We start from the raw sequence: 19,945 nt of genomic DNA, 5'->3' as shown, positions 1-19,945 counted from the left end.
AATAAATACAAATTGAAAACAAGCAAATGAGAACATGAACAGCTTTGCAACTATATAGCCTTTTTTTTTAAATATTCAAGATTTTCATTCTCACAATTCAGCAAAATGACCCAAATTAGGTGGTGTACTCTCTTGCAGCATGCCATCAGTTGGAGAAGAGAAAAATATCAGTATGACAATTTGAATGAACTGTAATTACTAAGAAATAAGCAGTCTTCAAATTAATAGGCCAGATGATGCTGATGGCAAAAATCCTCACCCTTGCATGACCAATACAGTCCGGCCGACCCAGGAATGAGTCTGAAGAACTTTGGATGCACTCCCTTTAACAAGTATATCCGTTCCTAGGTGAAGAGACCATAACTACAGACACTTCAGGTACGGTCTTAGCAAAGCTCTAACTGTACAACTGTACTCCTGCTCTTATAGTCAATACCTCTTATTACAGGAAGGCCTCTCTCCCTTCATAATTGCTTGCTGCACCTGCAGGCTTGCCTTCAATGACGGATGCATAAGATCACCACTATTCAATCAATATTTCTAAAGATAACTTTTCAATAACCAGGTCTTCATTTTCATCCAAAATGGTAACTGCGTTTATTCATGTTATGTTCTGTCTGCCAAATGTCTTCATGCCCACCTAACTAGTCTATGTCACCTTGATGCCTCTGTATCTTCCTCAAAACTTAATCCCACCAGTTCCCCACCTCAGTGGGGCTGAGGAGGGGAAAAGAGAATCAGCCATGATTGAATGTCAGAGCAATTCGATGGGCCAAATGGCCTAATTCTGCTCCAATGCGTTACAGTCCTATGTGGAGAATATTCATCATCCGGACAAACAACATCCAAGGCTGGAATCCTAGGCTGGTAGGCTAGTTGGTCACTGCAAATTGCCTCTATTGTGTAGGTGAAAGTAGAATCTAGGGTAGCAGAATTGGGAAGGAGGCAAGGCAATGAAGAACGTGAAAATAAATTTCTGGGACTGTTAGCAGGAATGGAACTGCTTTCTGATGGACTCAAATGGTCTCATTCTATATCATGTGGAAATATGAACCAGGGTCTCTGAAGTTGGAAGAGAAACATACTTCTTTATGTATTAAATTGTTAGCAAATTGTATGAGAAAGGTATAGGTAAACTCAACCCTCATTTCCCTTCCAACCATTCACACACAATTACTACTTGCTATTCCTCAATAGCTTACAATCAGAAATGCAAACTCAGTAAATTCCTCTCTCTTCTCACACCCCCCAACTAGTTTAACTGAAACACAGGAATAGTGACTCAGTTGGCAACTTCTGCATATTTGTGGTTGAATTCTTAGTATGGTGGAGCTTATCTCATCACAAACAAGCTAATCTTCCAGTCTCAAGGCTGCTTTTGCACATATGTTCTGCCCTTCCATAGTCAGTAATCCACATTAGAAGCAGTAACGGCCTGCTGGTATGCAGTGTTGCTAGCAAAATCGGAACTATCACTGAATTTTTTTTTGTTGTCATACATGACATAGACAAAAGACATTCGACCCATCAAGTCTGTCAGTTTTCCTATTTCCTTATGATGTATCTTTTTTCATCCTGAATTCTCCTGCCATCCGCTACCCCCACTACATTAGGGTGAATTCGCTGCAACCGATTAACTTACAATCCAGCACATCTTTGGAATGTGGGAGGAAATGACAGCACACAAAAGAAACCCAAGTGGACACAGGGAACACATACAAATTCTGTACAGCCAGCACTGGACATCAAGATCGAACCTGATACACTGGTGCTGACAGGGACAGCACTACCTGCTGTGCCACTACTACCATAATACCTCTCCTTATTCCCCATGATCAATTGAAAAGGTGGCAGATTTCACTTTTAGAACTTAAGCCCAGTGAACCTTGTGAAGCTTTGCAGCACTCTGTTGCAATGGCAGCATAGATAACAGAAATGAGATGGTGTTTCTTCTGTTGTTCCCCTGCCATGGCACTTGTGGTGGAATGTTTTAACAAATGACATGATTCCATTGTTTCTAATTTCATTATTTTGTAGTTTACCATTTGTAATCCACCAGGGAAACTGCTGGAACATAAATTAATTAACAGGAAGAGCATAGAGGCATTCAACTTTTTTTTGATTTAAAAAGGACTTTGGCTAATCTACCTTGCATCTTATTATCTGCTTATACTGGACTTTCTGCGATTGTAACACTATATTTTGCATTCTGTTACTGCTTTCCCCCCATACAGCCTTGACATACTGATGTGATAAAATGATCCGTAAGAATGTGAACAAACTTCTTCATTGTACCTCACTGCATATGAAAATAATAAACCAGTTATCAATTAAACATAATTTAGGCATCAGAAAGTCATTCAAATCTTGCAGAAGGCTTAAGTTTTTAGGGTGACAATTGGAAGTTCATGGACAAAACGATGAATGACATTAAAGCTATTCCACTAAATTAGATACATGTTAATTAATTCTATAATATTGCATTTACTGGTCAGTTATTAAATTGTCCTACCTAATCTTCCTCTGTTCAAGGTGTTGTTGGTACCTGTAGTTAGTCTCTGATCTTGTTCCTGCTGAAGTCGTTGAATCATATTGTCCAATGGACTGACTTCATGGTTTGCTTGACTTAGAACTTGGTTCAAACCTAGAGCGAAAGTGGCAAGCAGCAAAACAACAGGCAAAGCAAAAGCTATTAGCTTCATTCTGCAAATTAGTAAGCACTACCATATCCTTTAGTAAATTTTTTATATTTTCTAAAATAAATATCTCGTTGCATTTTCTAAAATAATATATGCAACATTTGAAAATCTTTACATTTTTTGTTAAATTTAGCATATATTTACTTCCATTCTGCATTTTTAACTTGACAAGGACAATCAGATCTATGTATTATTAAGTTACCAGCATAGTTGTGATATCTCCTAAAGTTGCACCATTATGTGAGAATAAAATCCTACACACTATACAACTTACCGTAAGTATGAAACGAGCTTTTGAAAAATATTGGCACTATAATTTCTTGCCAGAAATATTACATTCCACAGAATCTGGAAGGAACACTGACATTAACTTTAGAGTCATGCACGTTTTAACTGCATTCTGAATTTTAAAAAAAATTTATTTGTTAATATGCACTGCTAGATACTCGACTCATTTTCAGTTTTCCTTAGATCACAAGTTTGATTACCTGTTGCAGAAACACCCATTTGTGGGATGAGTTGATCATCTTTACAGTTCTCCCGGCCAGGTACTAATCTCTGGAATTTTGGTGGATGGGGGTTACCATCCACATCCACCAGGAATGGAGGCGGCATAAGATGTGGTGCTTGTTGTGTCTGCTCATCCAGGACATAGTTGTTGGCATCACGAATTAAGGGTCGATAGTCCGTGTGGAAAAACATCTGATCAGAAATCTACAGCAAGAAATTTTGAAAGGTTCAGGCATTTCATTTTACCTTGAAGGATTTACCAACAGTTATATTCACTTCTTTTTAAACTTGAAAGCTATAAAACTTGATGGTGACATATCAGCATTCTGAAATTTTATTTAGAAAAAAAGCCAACTTTTGCCAAAAATCCCAACAAATTCCTATTTCTGAAAAGGGGAATTCCAATGACTAGAGCAGGGCCTTTTATTTTCTTTGTTCACCATATACTATATGCTTCAACCCAATAAAAAAGTTCACTTGATTTCTCATGCCACAGATGCTGCCTGACTCTTTCATAAGAATGTAAGAAAATTAGAGCTGGAGCACGCTGTTTGTCCCCTCAAGCCTGCCCCTGCCATTCAAAAACATCTTGGTTGATTTGCCCCAGACTGCATCTGTGCCAGTTCCTTGTAACTCTCTATTTCATTATAATTCAGAAATTTATCTGCTTCTGTTCTAAATGCCTCAAATGGCCCAACCCATAATCCTCCAGGGAAGAAAAATCAAGAGATTCATCGTCTGAGTTCCTATAGAATTAAACAGCAGATCCTTCCAGTCCTATAATCACTCAAATCTGCCCATTAGTGGAAACATATCATGCTCAGCATATTCAGTTTCTAGCATCTGCAGATTTTTGATGATTGATTTCTCTTCTAGTTGGGGTTGGAGAGTACATTTCCTTGAGTATAAAGGACAATTATTCAAAGATTTATGTTAAGTTCAGAACATCAGCAGTTGAGCTTGGGAGCAGCAAGAAGTCTACAGGCAGATGGCACCAGTGAGGGAAGGAAGTTTAGAAGCGGCAAACAATTTAGTTACATACCAACAGATATTAAGTTATTTTTTTCTGTACAAACCAACAACTACTTACATAAATAGAAAGAGTAAATCTGTTTCTTATGTCAAACACCTGTTAACTAATTTCTGGATTAAGAACTACAACAGACCATCAGATTTGCTAACTTTATTTTTGTTTGCCTTCCCACACTAACATTAATACTAAACTTCGTTGCACATACATGGAATAAGATAAAAACTATTGCTAGAAATTATTGAAACATTTTAGTGGTTTAACAATACCATTTCATCTGTTATTCATGTGGCAAAACCAATTATACTTCATAAAAAAATCATGTGCTATATAGTAACCTTATATTGCTATGTATTTTAGATAAACTGCTTTTTGCTATAGACCCAGGAGGAATTTCTAAACATTTCTCCAACTTCAATTTATTGAAAACCTTTGATGGTTTACTCCTTCCTCTAGTCAGCTATCTTTGGCTAATCTCTCAAACATCTTTTCCAGGGGCCTATATTCTACTTCCCCATGTCTAGTCATACTAAACTAATGACCAGACACCTGTCCCTTGACCAACTGAGATTGCCAATAATTTCTCTTGTCAAGTACCGTAGATTCCGGACTACAGAGCGCACCTGATTAAAAGCCGCTGGCTCTAATTTTAGAAATAAAATCAATTTTTTAATTGTAAAGGCCGCACCGGATTTTCGGCCACAGGTGTCCCACGTTGTAATATGAGATATTTACACAGAAAGATATTACACGTGAGGATTTTTTAACTTTTGATTAAATCCATATGGTAACAAAAACAAATACATATTGCAAATGCTTTTTTTCGAACCGTGCCCGTAACGCGGCTACTTTTAAATACGTTGCGTATACTTCTTTACTGAACAACATTCCAATATCTCCTAACGACTGGTAAAAAATATATATACTACAGCCTACCAGGAAAAGTTATTGATCACCTTTAACTTAAAAGCAGCGTTCGCTCAGATCCAAAGCCGCTCGCGTAATGCGCTCCCCCCCTCCTTTCCGTTTATCGCAAACGGCATTTAAAAGCAGCGTTCGCTCAGATCCAAAGCCGCTCGCGTAATGCGCTCCCCCCTCCTTTCCGTTTATCGCAAACGGCATTTAAAAGCAGCGTTCGCTCAGATCCAAAGCCGCTCGCGTAATGCGCTCCCTTCCTCCGTCCCGTTTCATCGCAAACCGGCATTTTCCCACAAGACACCGCGAAACCGGGTGTGACGTCATAGCATCCCGCGATGTAGTACAGAAAACAAATATAGTTAAAACTCTTCTAACTTTAACTAGAAAATGAATTACTAAGCGAAAATATTATAAACTAAGTATGCCATAAGGCAGCACAATGCTTCGAGTGTTTTCCATGTTGATGAGGGTGAGTACAAATGACTGATTTACAATAATTTAATTGTGAAAGTGCGCTTGATTTATCGTACAATTTCATTGGACCTCTGTGAACTACTCATCAATTTTATTGGTCTACTGTTATGAGGCAAAATGTTTACGAGGCGGCATGAAAAAAATCATGCATTAGCAAATCATGATTAAAGGCCGCAAAGTTCAAAGCTGTTCAAAATGTGGGAAAAAAGTAGCGGCTTAAAATCCGGAATCTATGGTACTATTCCCCGCCACTGGAAAATTTTTCATCATCATCTTTACACCTAAAAACCACTGAGCTTTTCTTATTTTGCAAACTACTGCTACATCTTTACCCAGCTGCTCCTGGTAGAATGTGCCCAATTCTTTGTTTTATATCTCCATCACCAAAGCCCCCTCTATCAACATCAACAGGTTTTGTTTCATACTACTGCTATACAACAGAATGGGACATTTTTGCTGAACTTAAAGATAGTACACAATTACAGGTGGCAGTGAATACAATATTTCTACTAATTAAAAATTTTTGATTACATTTTGAATATAGAAACAAAGTAATAATAATCTATATCATAATTTTACTATTTGAGATATTCAATGGTTATAGAAGCACCAGAATTCATCATCAGAATCTGATGAATACACACACACACACAAAAACTTTTCTACAATAAAAAAATTAAGCTTCTTCAGATTCTGATGATGACAATAAACTCAAGATGTTGAGGTGAATGCTCATTAATAAACTCGTGTCAGAACTGGAAACCGTTAATCATGTAGATAACTTTTTTAAAATACTTCTCTGGCTTCTATTTGTCTGCTCACATAATGATTCAACAGCAAAGGAGAAATAAACATTGAAATATTCAAAATGTCAAACAACAGTATCCAAGGCTTTTTTTAATGTACCAGATTGAAATTTTTTAAAATGTTCATAACCAAAACCAATGTTGGGAACTTTTTAAGACAACTTATTTTTTTCATACCTTGTCATATTTACTGCTCGAACCAAAACCAAAAATAAGAAGGTGCCCATGGGAATCAGTACATGCAAAATGTTGCCCATCAGGGGAGCATTTGCAATCAAATACAGCTCCATGTCCCTGGCCTTCAATCTGAAAAACAGAATGTAAAAATAGTAATGAGAACAACACACATTGTATTTTTCAGAGAAAGGATACCTGACATTGCTAACAGACCTACAAACCTACTTCATTCTGAAATTACTGTATTTTTGATGGAGAAGCAATGATTTAAATTTAAATTAAATACCATACAATCCATTTTTTAATTATATCTGCCAAAAATCATACCACAATTAATCCAAAAGAAGCTGGACAGAAAAACAAAAATCAACAGCAATGGAATAGCATTTATCTTGCCTTTTAAAGATAAAGTGTTAATTTTATTAAGTGGACAAAAGCATGGAAGACTTATGAAATGCATGCCTAAGGCTTGGACTAATTACAATAATCATACACACGTGACTTGACTGGCTTTAAATAGAACCAGGATCTCACAATTACCATGTTAATGTGCTGACAACAAAATGCATTTTGCATTCATAGTGATTACTGGATGGAGGAAGAAAAGGACAGTTCTCAGAGTTATACAAACCCAAGCAGCCACATTTCTTTGTGGGGTTCAGAGTGATCAGCATGCTACCAAGTAAGGATACTAAAGTGAAGTAGCATTTTAATCCCTAATAAGGACAGTATTTTTTTAAAAAAAAAAACATCTAAAGGCATTCTGCTTAAATCTTTTATCATCCTGGTTTCCGGTGAAAGTACCAAGGAAGAAGAAAGCACAAAGAAAAGAACAAGATTGTGCTTCCATTTCAATTTTTAAAATATGGTTAGAATTAATTACTTTAATTAAGAATGTGGTAACATTCTATCAACACACACGCAAGCTGGATGAACTCAGCAAGTCGGGCTGCTCCTTTCAACGAATGCTGCCTGACCTGCTGAGTTCATCCAGCTTGTTTGTACGTGTTGATTTGGCCACAGCATCTGCAGTGTACTTTGTGTTTTGTAACATTCTGTGTTGAGTCAGAATATTAGGCAGGAACACATTGAACCTATCCACCTTCTGAAATTGTCAACAAATGCTATCTGTCTGCATTAATCTGGGTTGCACTTAGTAGGTACACTTTGCTGACCTTCTGTCACTGGGAGTCAGACATCAAGACAAAGCAAGGACTTAGGCCGGAACGTCCTGACACCAAAGCATGGCGTGGAGCTTTTGCTTTGTGTCAAATCCTACAAAGCTTTGTTTCTGACATCAAAATAATATTAAAAAAATTAAAACCTTTAAAGATGTATATTTTAAAAGTTATAAAAAATGCATTAAAGGCTGAAGTGAAATAATTTTAAAATATTAACCTAGATACTGGACACAAGGTCACATTTTTCCAACTGTGCAAAATTGAAATTATCTGGAGATCATATTGGCAAAGATTTTCAGCTGAAGTGGTCATAAAATTGGATTAGGTGCTTCTGGTCATGATATATGTCAGCATATCAGACATATTCCCAAAGTTGGAGAATTTTTGTATGTTTTTAAATCCTTATCAAAAGTGCTGGATCTGGATTTACAACCAAACTTATTTACAGCTATTTTTGGGATTATTCCATCGGAAGCAGGATATATTCCTGCTTCTGCTTAACCTTATTGGCTAGAAAAGCTATTTTACTTAAATGGAAGGACCCTAACCCTTTTTGTACTGATTCTCTTCCAGCTATTTTTTTTTCAGAACCTTGGATTTGATCAGAGTCTCTTTTCTTCTGGTTTTTCTCTCAGGATGGACTGCCCAGTCTTTTTTTCTGTTCAGAATAGTGGGTTTTTTTTCTCGTTTTCTTTATATAATAATTTTTAATAGTCCTTCCTTTCTTCATAAATTGATTATGAAGAGAATTATACATTCTATATCAAATTTATACTTTATAGATTAACACTATGTGTGATTCTGATATTGTTTATTTTACATTCTGTATGTACTGCTATTGACATAAATAGCAGGGATATTCTCCTCTTGTTTGTACACATTTTTTTTTAAAAATCAATAAAAAGAGTGAAAAAGAAAGCAAGACATCTTCCCAGCAAAAGATCTATACTGAATACCAGCCAATTTCAGACCACACTGAAACAAAGCTCCACACAATCACCATGATGGAAGCAGAGTAGATTCCGTTAACTGGGGCCAATACTTATTGAAAACAACTCTTAGAAAACAAAAACTAATTGGGAAAATAGCTGGGATTCCTTTCATTTACTTGAGACACTATGCTGCTTACTTGGGACATGAGACTGTTTCCAAACAGTTTCTAACCAGTATCAGTCACGTGCACATGTGTGGCCACTGGTCATGATTAGAGTGAACAGTTTTTAAATAGCATCAGTTACATGTACTTGTGTTATGTTATCCATTTGGGGTGATGAACACCGATTCAAACAGCAATGCCTTTTGATAATTTTGACTTTAAAAAATTTCGGACCTTTGCAAGACGCCATGAAAAAGTTTGACATTAGTCAAATAAATTACTGACTTTGTTCATTTACAGTCAATCAAAAACATGGCAGAATACACTAGATGAATTCCTCTGTCGATAAAAATAACGAACTAATACAGAATTTTATAGTACTGCCATAGCATTGGCTGTGTTTTAATTTGCTCTGTATTTCATTTAAGTACATAATTTGTCACTCAGTTAAATGATAATTTGTGTTTTTAATACCTTTTTAACTATTTGCATGAAACTTTGGCTAATTATGGTAGCCGCATAATTGGGCCAAGATATACTGGGTCCAATTAACCAGAATCCACTGTATTATGAGAATGAGAAGCTTGCCATGTTGTATTATTATTTTATTCAGAATTTAAGGAGCCTTGCTGCTAATAAGAAAAAAAGATTCAAAATAAACTACACCAAAATATGCAAAGGTCTACAGAATGTGACAAAGTTTAAAGCAAGTATTCTATTTCAGAAGTATCTTCTTGCTTAGCTTCTCATTCACTGAATGCCTCAGTGGTGACCTGAATTTCTTCTCCAAGTCACACATGATCCTCTCTTGGAAATACATGAGGATTATCAATTTGAACTCCCAATAATTGTTCTATTATTGTTACTCTGGTGCAGTTAAAGTCAACCGAGAAGCCGAAGAATAACTGAAATCAGAACCCTCCTGGAGTCCTGTGTGCAGTTCTGGTCTCCATACTTGAGGAAGGATATACTGGCTCTGGAGGCAGTGCAGAGATGGTTCACCAGGTTGATTCCAAAGATGAAGGGGTTAACCTATGAGGAGAGATTGAGTCGCCTGGGACTATACTCTCTGGAATTCAGAAGAACGAGAGGGGATCTTATAGAAACATGCAAAATTTTGAAAGGGCTAGATAAGATAGAAGTAGGAAAGTTGTCTCCATTGGTAGGTGAGACTAGAACTAGGGGACATTCCCTCAAGATTCAGGGGAGAAGATTTAGGACGGAGATGAGGAGAAACTGTTTTTCCCAGAGAGTGGTGAATCTATGGAATCCTCTGCCCAGGGAAGCAGTTGAAGCTTCTTCACTAAATATATTTAAGATACAGTTAGATTTTTACATAGTAGGGGAATTAAGGGATATGGGGAAAAGGCAGGTAGATGGACCTGAGCTTACAAACATATCAGCCATGATCTTATTGAATGGCTGGGCAGGCTCGATGGGCCGGATGGCCTACTCCTGCTCCTATCTCTTATGGTCTTATGGAAGTGTCATTCTGGATTGAGGAAATTCTGTTTTGTTTATATCAATCGTACCAACATTTTGAAATGACCCACAATAAAATTTCAACATCTGAGGCCCTTTGGACTCGTGGGGGTAGGTCAGAAAAATGGGATAGCACTATTTAAACATTATTTATTTGTCAGTGGTCAAAAGTCAAGTGTCTGAACATGTGATCATCTGTTCTGCAAATACCTTACCAGGCTTTGTTATCATCCTAGATATGAATTAAGAGAGTTCTCATGAAGAAGACTTGGAATATGCAATAAGCCATTAAAGGTGACACTTTCAGAAGATCAGAAGGTAGGAGAAAGGATTTCTTTTTTGTTATTGTTGTCTGACATGCAAGATTCTATCAAGTGAATAACTGCATTCTATTTTGCATGCAATTCATAATTATCTCTTGATGATTTTTATTTTAAAAATATTATAGATAGCATTCCTCATTTATTTTATTATATCCACCATAGACAGTTAGAAAAGTTCCAGTCAAAGTACTATAATAATATCGCAAAGGCAACAAGGTAACAGATCACTGGAATATTGTCTCCACTTAAAAAACATTACACACAATAATGGCCTTAATTAGAAATGAAATCGACTAAATTCATATTTATATTAAATTTAGAAAGCACAATTTTTATACCATATTGAAGTATGATCGAATTTTCACTCCTCTTACTAAGTCCCAAACTATCACATTGCCATCATGTCCTGCAGAGAAGAGAACTCTGGGATCAAAAGGGTGTGGTTCAAGTACAAAGACTTCATCTTCATGTCCCTGGAACAAAATAAATGTTGTGAATTTTTAACAATCTGCATTAGAGCAAAATTTTTATTATCACTGTTTCAATTAAACTCTCATTCTTGCTGCTAATCTCCAGGAGATATAAAGCTAGTGTGCTCAAGATGTTCATGTGGGCCTAAAGGGGTCTACTTTCATTCTGTATGATTTTATAACTGTGTTACATATGACAAGACAACTTGTGACATGTGTCAAATAAACCTTCCCTGAACTGCTCCCACACATTCAGATCCACTCTTAATAAGACCAATCCTACTTACAGCACTCCAAATGAGTACCTATCAATGCCCTATACAACTTGGGCAAACTCCATCTACTTACCTATTCAATTCCTGATCAATTAAGTGACAACAACCTGTAAGCTTTCCAAATTACATGCTGCACCTGCATCCTAGTCTTTAAAAAAACATGCTCTAGGACACAAGATCCTTATGCTTCTCAAAACTCTGCAATCTCTTAACTGTTACATATAATGTTTTTTTTTAAATTTTTCTTGTCAAAATGAACATTTTTCATTTATTATAAACTTATCAACCTTATCTTTTGTCCTTTCATTCAAGTCACTTAGATAAATTATAACAAGTTGAGAACCCAGCCACAAACTCTGCGGCACACCAGTTGTTACATCTTGCCAATCAGAATGAACTCGTGTCAATTCTCTTATTCCTGCTATCTATGCCTATCTTCTAACCACAACAGTACATTATGTGCAACACCATGAGCTTTTATCAAACATCTTTCGAAACTCCAAATGCAGTGTGCATCCACTGGTTTTCATTTATCCCTAGCATGTCCTTCTTCAAAGAAATCAAATTAATAGGTCAAACACAAATTCCCTTTCAGAAATCCATTATTAAATTTGTCTGAATTTTTCTAAGTGCCTTTCTATTACATCTTTAATGACAGCTTCAAACATTCAACAAGTAACAGATGTTAAGCTGACATATACTGCTTTCTGTCTCAATCTCTTTTTGAAAAATAAATAATACTTCTTATTTTTTATTTAAGGGAACATTCTCCAAATCAGGAGGACTATGGAAAATTGAAACCAATGCGTGAACTAACTTAATAGACATTCCCTTTGAGACCGGAAAATAAAGTCCACCAGCACCCAGGATCTAGTCAGTCCGAACTCCTATGATATGCCTAGTACAGATCCTCAGAGTCTGTAATTTTATCTAAGTGCCTCTCTATTTTCCAACTCTCAGTTTGCAGTTATTTCTGTGATGTTACTCAGAATCTACTACATTGAAAACCAATGCAAAACATCTGTTTAATTCATCTGCCATCTCAAAGTTCAACGTTCAGAGTAGATTTATTATCAAAGTACATATATGTCACTATATGCAACCCTGAGATTCATTTTCTTGCAGGAATACTCAATAAATCCAAAACCATGATAGAATCAATGAAAGACTGCACCAACAGGGTGAACAACCAGTGTGCAAACAACTGCAAAGACAACTGTGCAAACACAAAAAAAGTAACAACCAAAATAAATAAATAAGCAATAAATATCGAGAACATGAGATGACGAGTTCATAAGTTGTGGGAACATTTCAATGGTGGGGCAAATGGAGTGAAGATGCCCCCTTTACTTCAAGAGTCTTATGGTTGAAGGGTAATAACGCTTCTTGAACAATGGTGGTGAGTCTTGAGGCTCTTGGACCTTTTTCCTAATGGCAGCAGCGAGAATCGTGCATGTCCTGGGTGGCGGGGGTCCCTGTTGATGGAAGCTGCTTTCAACAACGCTCCATGTAAACGTACTCAATGGAGGGGAAGGTTTTACCCATGATGGACTGGGCTGTATCCACTACATTTTGTAGGATTTTCCTTTCAAAGGCATTGATATTTGCATACCAGGCTGTGATGCAGTCAATTTACTCTCCACCACATATCTATGGAAGTTTTTCAAAATTTTAGATGTCATGCTGAATCTTCATAATCCCCTAAGGAAGTAGAGGCACTGCTGTGCTTTCTTCGTAATTGCACTTGTGCCCTGCATGCAGGACAGGTCTTCTGAAATGATAACACCAAAGAAATTTAAAGTTGCTGACCCTCTCCACCTGTAACCCCTGATGAGGACTGCCTCATGGACCTCTGGTTTTGTCCTCCTGAGGTTAATAATCAACTACTTGGTCTTGCTGACGTTGCTGTTATGGTATCGCTAAGCTATTATTTTCAATTTCTCTCCTATATGCTGATTTGTCACCATCTTTGATGTCACCTATAATAGTGGTGTCACAAGTAAACTAATGTGGCATTGGGCTGTGTGTAAAGCAAGCAGAGTAGGGGGGTAAGCACACAGTAATTGTGGTGTACCTACGCTGAGGGAGATTGTGGAGGGAATGTTGGCAATCCGAACTGACTGGGGTCTGCAAGTGAGGAAATCAAAGATTTAATTGCACAAAGATGTATTGAGGTCAAGCTTTTGAAGCTTATTGATTAGCTTTGAAGGGATGATAGCAATGAATGCCAAGCAGTAGTCTATAAAGAGCATCCTGATGTATGCATACTGCTGTCCAGATGTTCCAGGGTTGACTGAAGAACCAATTAGGTGACATCTGCTGTGCACCCATTGTGCCAGCAGGCAAATTGGAGTGATCTAAATTGCTTCTCAGGCAGGAGGTCTCAGGCACCAACCTCTCAAAACACTTCATCTCTCTGGATGCAAGTGCTAATGAATGATAGTCATTGAGGCACGTTACCACGCTCTTCTTAGGCAGCAGTATAATTGAAGCTTGCTTAAAGCAGGTGGATACCTCAGACCGCCAAAGCAAGCAGTTAAAGATCTCAGTGAACATCCAGTTGTCATAACTATTTGTCCAGATACCCATATTTGGGCCAAATGCTTTCCATGGGTTCACCCTCCTCAAGGATGCTCACACATCGGCCTCAAAGATTGAAATCACAGGATCATCAAGGGCTGTGGGAGTTTGTGATGGTTCCTCCATGTACTGAAGGTCAAAGCAAGCAGAGAAGGCATTGAGCTGATCTGGAAGCAAAGCCCTGTTGTCGCCTATGTCACTTAATTTTACTTTATACCAAGAAATAGCATTCAAGCCCTGCTACAACTGTTGAGCAGTTGATTCAAGTTTCACCTGGAATTGCCACTTTGCCCGTGAGATGGCTTTCTGGAGATCGCACCTGGACCTCATGTAATTTTCTTGGTAACCAGACTTGAATGCCTCTGATCTGGTCCTCAGCAGATTGCAGATATCTTGGTTCATCCAAGGCTTCTAGCTGGAGAAGACTCTGAATGACTCAGTGGGTACACACATTTACAACTGTTTTTATAAAGTCTGTGACAGCATGAGGCATTAATTCATTCATCTGTGGATCTGAACAGTCCTTATACAGTCCAGTACCACTCCTCTGTCTCCTGTGACCACCTATTTGTTGTCCTAATCACTGGAGCCTTACTCTTTAGTTTCTGCCTGTAAGCAGGTAGGAGATGGACAGACAAGTGATTAGATTCCCAAAATGCAGTCTAGGCATGGAAGGGTAAGCATCTTAGTATAACAGTGGTCGATTGTTTGGGACCTCTGGTGCTACAGGTTATATGCCACTGGTAATTAGGTAGGGATTTCTTCAAACAGACCTGGTTGAAATCCCCAAGTATGATAAGAAATGCATCACCATCTTCTTGTTTCCATTAGTAATCCCTCAGATTCAATTTCTGTAGGATTAATATTCAGGTGGCTGTGGAATCCACAGACACTTTAATAGCATGTTAATGTTCCAGGTGGAAGATATATTCCATTGCTGCCCTCCTTTTCCATATTTACATATTTCCATCCTTCAAGAGACATTTCTAGCAGAAGTACAGCTGACTCCAGTTTATGTGATCAAAATGCCCAAACATCCAAAACAAGCCTATCTTGCCAATGCTAGTATCAAATATGGATAAGCTATACTAAAAATTACAGGCAACTATGAGAATTTAAAAATGAAAAGAATAGCAAGATAAAAGAATATCAAAGAAAACAAAGATCAATAAAAAACCAAAAATAAGAGGAAGGGAGATAAAATGATAGGATCACAGAGAGCAGTAATAATTGAGATACTTTTACAGAAAATTAAAGTAGGCTGTAGGAATATCTGAAGTGATTAAGCAAAGAATAAAGGCAATAAGCTCTGAATAAGCTTCATCCTCCAACACAAACTGGAATTTCCTGGTACTCTCCTAGACTATCTCAATCGAAATGCAAAATGCAGATTCTTACCATTAAAACGTGTATGAGCTGACCAGTACAAGAGTTCCAAACTTTCAGTGTTAGGTTATTGACAGCTGTAATGACAGTGCTATCATGCCGATCCCAAGCCACCATGGTTACTTTTAGTTTGTTCACTTTGTCTTCCAAACCCTGGGGATTATGCCTATAATAAGCAAAAGCATGTTACAAAAACATTAGACTTCCAAATCACTCTTGTTTATTCTCCACCTCATTATGTCCAAATAATAGCTCAAAATGATTCACATAATTTGTGAACAAGGGATCACAATGTTCCTATCGTTATAGGAGGATGCAAAGTATTTCTTTGCCTTCAAACTACAAAAATGATGATTAAGCAATGAAAGAACACATTAGGAACAAAGAAGAAACCACCAACATTTCAGCTTCTCCTTGATGCAGCATTGGAATGCTAGCTTCAATTACAAGTTCAACCCTAACAAAGAACTCATGTCCACAACATAAGAGACAAAAATGTTTGCTAATGCAGCTGTTGGCATAGTTACCCTTCCTTAAATGAAGGAAGGTAACTTAAGGACATTCAATATCTTCCCCTTTCTCATTAGTAAATTTCAGATTAAAGTAGCATCATTCCAGAGGATTTGTGATTCACATGATGAGAGAATATTTATCTTCCCTACAATTAAATTCTAAATTAGATTTCAACGCTGCATATAAATATTTATAAATTAGTCACTAATTCTGTCAAATTCTCAGTTACAAGTGACTAAAAAAACTAAATCATTATTTCTGAATTATATGGTGAACATGTAGCCGACTGTCAACAGAAAATGTACAATGGGTCAAAGCACAGGACTATAGAGTGTAGTGAGGTACATAACATACATGTACAATATGTTCTTGCCATATTCCTATTATAGGAACCCCTTCATGGACTCCATCTATACTTTTTGCTGGCTCAATAAAGCAGCCAACATAGTCAAGGACTCCACCCAACCTGGACATTCTCCCTTCTCCCATCAGTCAGATGATACAAAAGTCTGAGAGCACATGCCACCACTCTGACAGCTTCTATCCTACTACTCCTATTAAATGGTCCCTCAGTACAATAAGACAGACTCTTCACCCCGCTCTCTACCTTGTTATGATGTCTGCCTGCACTGCACTTTCTGTCTATACCTGTGGTACTTTATTCTGCATTCTGTTATTGTTTTACCTCAATGCACTGTGTAAAAACTGGTCTATACGAACAGTATGCAAGACAAGCTTTTCACCGTACTTCAGTACATGTGATGATAATAATAAATCAAATCCAATTGAACAAACTACCCACTTGTGTTTTCACAAATTATTTATATATACATAATTAAGTGCACTAATGCTGCAACTCCATTAGTCTAAAAGGCATGTAAATTTAGGATGTTGCCTTGGCATCACTGTGCCATATAAGTGGGCTATATTTATTAAGACAATGTCAAAAGCACTTTCCTCTCTCCCATCTCCCTCACATAAATGTCTCTATAACCTTTGTAGCTCCAGTTCGTTTATAATTCATCACTAGAGTTTTCATGCAGCAGCACATAAGCCAGAAACAAACACAATAGCAAGGAAGATATTTTGCCCAAACATTACAAGGGTTCCTCTCTGCCCTCTAAATTTTAAATTTATTTTCACAAGTTTAAAAGGCTTTGGCCAGCGACCAATCGGCGTTTGGGATTGAGTAGCATGAACTAATAAAAAGAAGGCAGGGGCAAGCGCGGCAGCCATTGTCAGAGTGGTGAGGTGAGGGGAAAGAGAAACACAGGATGATAGGTGAAACCGGGAGGGAGAGGAATGAAGTAAGGAGCTGGAAAGCTGATTGTTAGAAGAGATACAGGGCTAGAGAATGGGGAGTCCGATAGGGGGAAGGACAGAAAGCCATGGAAGGAAGAAAGGGGGGAGGAGTACCAGGGGGAGGTGATGGGCAAGCAAGACATAAGGTGAGAGAGGGAAAAGGGGATGGGGAATGGTGGGGGGGGGGGGGGGGGGGGGAGAGAGAGACAGAGAAGGGGGAGGGGTGGGTATTGCTGGAAGTTTGAAAACAATCGAAGTTCATTCCGTCAGGTTGGAGGCTACCCAGATGGAATATAAGGTGCTGTTTCTCCAACCTGAGTGTGGCCTCATTACAAAAGTAGAGGAGGCCATGGATTCACATACTGAGGTCATACAGAGCCCCAAACAGTCCTTCCTCGTGAGGCGACACTTCACCTGTGAATCTATTGGTGTCATATACTGTGTCCGGTGCTCCCGGTGTGGCCTCCTGTATATCAGTGAGACCTGACATAGATTGGGAGACCACTTCACTGAGCACTTCTTCTGTCCGCCAGAAGAACTGGGATCTCCCAATGACCACCCATTTTAATTCCACTTCCCATTCCGATATGTCAATCCATGGCCTCTTCTACTGTCACGATGAGGCCACGATCAAGTTGGAGGAACAACAGTTTATATTCCGTCTGGGTAGTCTCCAATTTGATGGCATAAACATCAATTTCTTGAACTTCCAGGAATGTACCCCCACCCCGCACCCTTCACCATTCCCCATCCCCTTTTCCCTCTCTCACCTTATCTCCTTGCCTGCCCATCACCTCCCTCTGGTGTTCCTTCCCCCTTTTCGTTCTTCCATGGCCTTCTGTCCTCTCCCATCAGACTCCCCTTTCTCCAGCCCTGTATCTCTTTCATCAACAGCTTCCCAGCTCTTTACTTCATCCCTCCCCCTAATAGTTTCCTCTATCACCTTATCTCTCTCCTCTCCACCTACTTTTTAAATCTACTCCTCATCTTTTTTTTCTCCAGTCCTACCAAAGGGTTTCAGCCCGAAACATCGACTATACTTTTTTGTAGATGCTGCTTGCATCTAGGTTAAGTTCTTTTTCTTCCCTTCCTTATATCTGCTCACCTAGGATAGTAGAGATGCCAGGCAGGTTAATTGAATGCTCCTCCAGCAGCATTTGGGAATTTTTTAACATGGAAAATTAAGGGAATAAAAACTTTTTTAGATTTGTTTTCACAAGACTGTTTAATGTCTTTTTTAAAGTTAATGGATAAATATGATATCTCTAATACACATTTTTTTCAGGTATTTACAGGTTAGGAATTTTTTACGTGATTTTTTACCAAATTACCCCTTGGCTTGCTCTTTAAATTTTGCTTATGTTATTTTTCAGTTTAAACCTTTTCCTAAACGATTAATAGCTATCATTTATAAACAGTTAATGAATGCTCGCATGTCGCCTAATGATAGGGTTCAACGCACCTGGGAAGTAGAACTTCAACATTCACTTTCAGATAATCAATGGAGTAAAATTTATTATTTAGTCAATAATTCATCTATCTGCACACGCCATATCTTAATTCAGTTTAAGATAGTACACAGGGCCCATATGTCCAAAGATAAATTGGCGCATATTTTTCCTAATATAAACCCTATCTGTGACAGATGTAACGCAGAAGTCGCTACTCTAACTCATATGTTTTGGTCATGTGCAAGTTTAAATAATTTTTGGAGGGATGTGTTTGGAATATTATCTAAAGTTATAGACATGGATGTTCAACCTAATCCACTTACAGCAATTTTTGGGATTATTCCAGAGGAAGCAAGCAAAGTGTCTGCTTCCGCCCAACATGTGATAGCTTTTTCAACTTTCCTGGCTAGGAGAGCTATTTTGCTATACTGGAAAGAATCTAACACGCCTACTGTTTTCTATTGGCTCTCCTCCATTATGTCATGTCTAAGCTTGGAGAAAATTAGAAGCTGGACATTTGATACATCCTTTAATTCGGAACAAGTCTGGCGACCCTTTATTCAATACTTTCACATGATTTAATTTTTTTTATTTTATTTATTCTCTTTGGGGGAAATCCTTATCCATGAAGGTTCGGAGATGACTGGAAGGATGTGTTTTTTTTCTCTCTCTTTTTTTTCTAATTTTATCCTCAATTGGACTGCCCAATCTTTCTTTTCCTTTCCTTTTTTTTCTCTTTCTTTCTTTTAGTTTCAGTTTAGTTAGTGGGGGTTTTTTTTTTCCTTACCAATAAAATTTCCAATTTTTTTTATGATTGCTATGAGGAGTTGTAGTTTTTTTTGACCATTGTATATATAACAGCATAATATTTTACCTATTTGATTTTGACATTATATACTTTCTGTTTTTACTATTGCTGTTTATATGTCTTTTATATTATCTACTTGTTAAACTCCTCTTCCGATTTGCATATTCTTCATTTGGAAATCAATAAAAAAGATTGAAAAATGAAGGAGTTGGACCTGGAACTGGATGAACTCCGGATCATTCAGGAGGCAGAAGGGGTGATTGATAGGACATATAGAGAGATAGCTACACCCAAGGTGCAGGAAACAGAAATCAGTGTGGTTATGATAATAATGTGGAGATTTGTAGCCAAATTCAGTGCAGGACTAAGGCCAAATACCCTGCAAGCATCTCGCCTCCAGACATACTCAAATCCTTTCCACCGTTTAAAAAGCACAACTTGGAAGCACAGTAGGATATTCTCCA

The 19,945-nt window shown here is 37.8% G+C and overlaps 1 protein-coding gene across 4 annotated transcripts in view; it reads right to left on the bottom strand.

Moving 5' to 3' along the window:
* Window positions 1–19,945, bottom strand: part of phip (PHIP subunit of CUL4-Ring ligase complex) — a 169,862-nt gene that overhangs the window by 56,025 nt on the left and 93,892 nt on the right. For 3 of the 4 annotated variants that reach the window (XM_073056444.1, XM_073056440.1, XM_073056441.1), the window contains exons 14-18: window positions 15,420–15,573; window positions 11,035–11,169; window positions 6,615–6,743; window positions 3,188–3,413; window positions 2,513–2,644 (exon numbers count right to left, since the gene is read on the bottom strand). In XM_073056444.1, the coding sequence (XP_072912545.1) occupies window positions 2,513–2,644; window positions 3,188–3,413; window positions 6,615–6,743; window positions 11,035–11,169; window positions 15,420–15,573 (776 nt within the window). The remainder of the gene's footprint in view (window positions 1–2,512; window positions 2,645–3,187; window positions 3,414–6,614; window positions 6,744–11,034; window positions 11,170–15,419; window positions 15,574–19,945) is intronic. The other variant, XM_073056443.1, reaches the window with a different exon arrangement.

This window comes from Hemitrygon akajei, chromosome 9 (assembly GCF_048418815.1).
Source record: "Hemitrygon akajei chromosome 9, sHemAka1.3, whole genome shotgun sequence".
Lineage (NCBI taxonomy): Eukaryota > Metazoa > Chordata > Chondrichthyes > Myliobatiformes > Dasyatidae > Hemitrygon > Hemitrygon akajei.
Note: the sequence above shows the minus strand (reverse complement) of the source record. Positions and strands in the feature narration are given on the sequence as shown.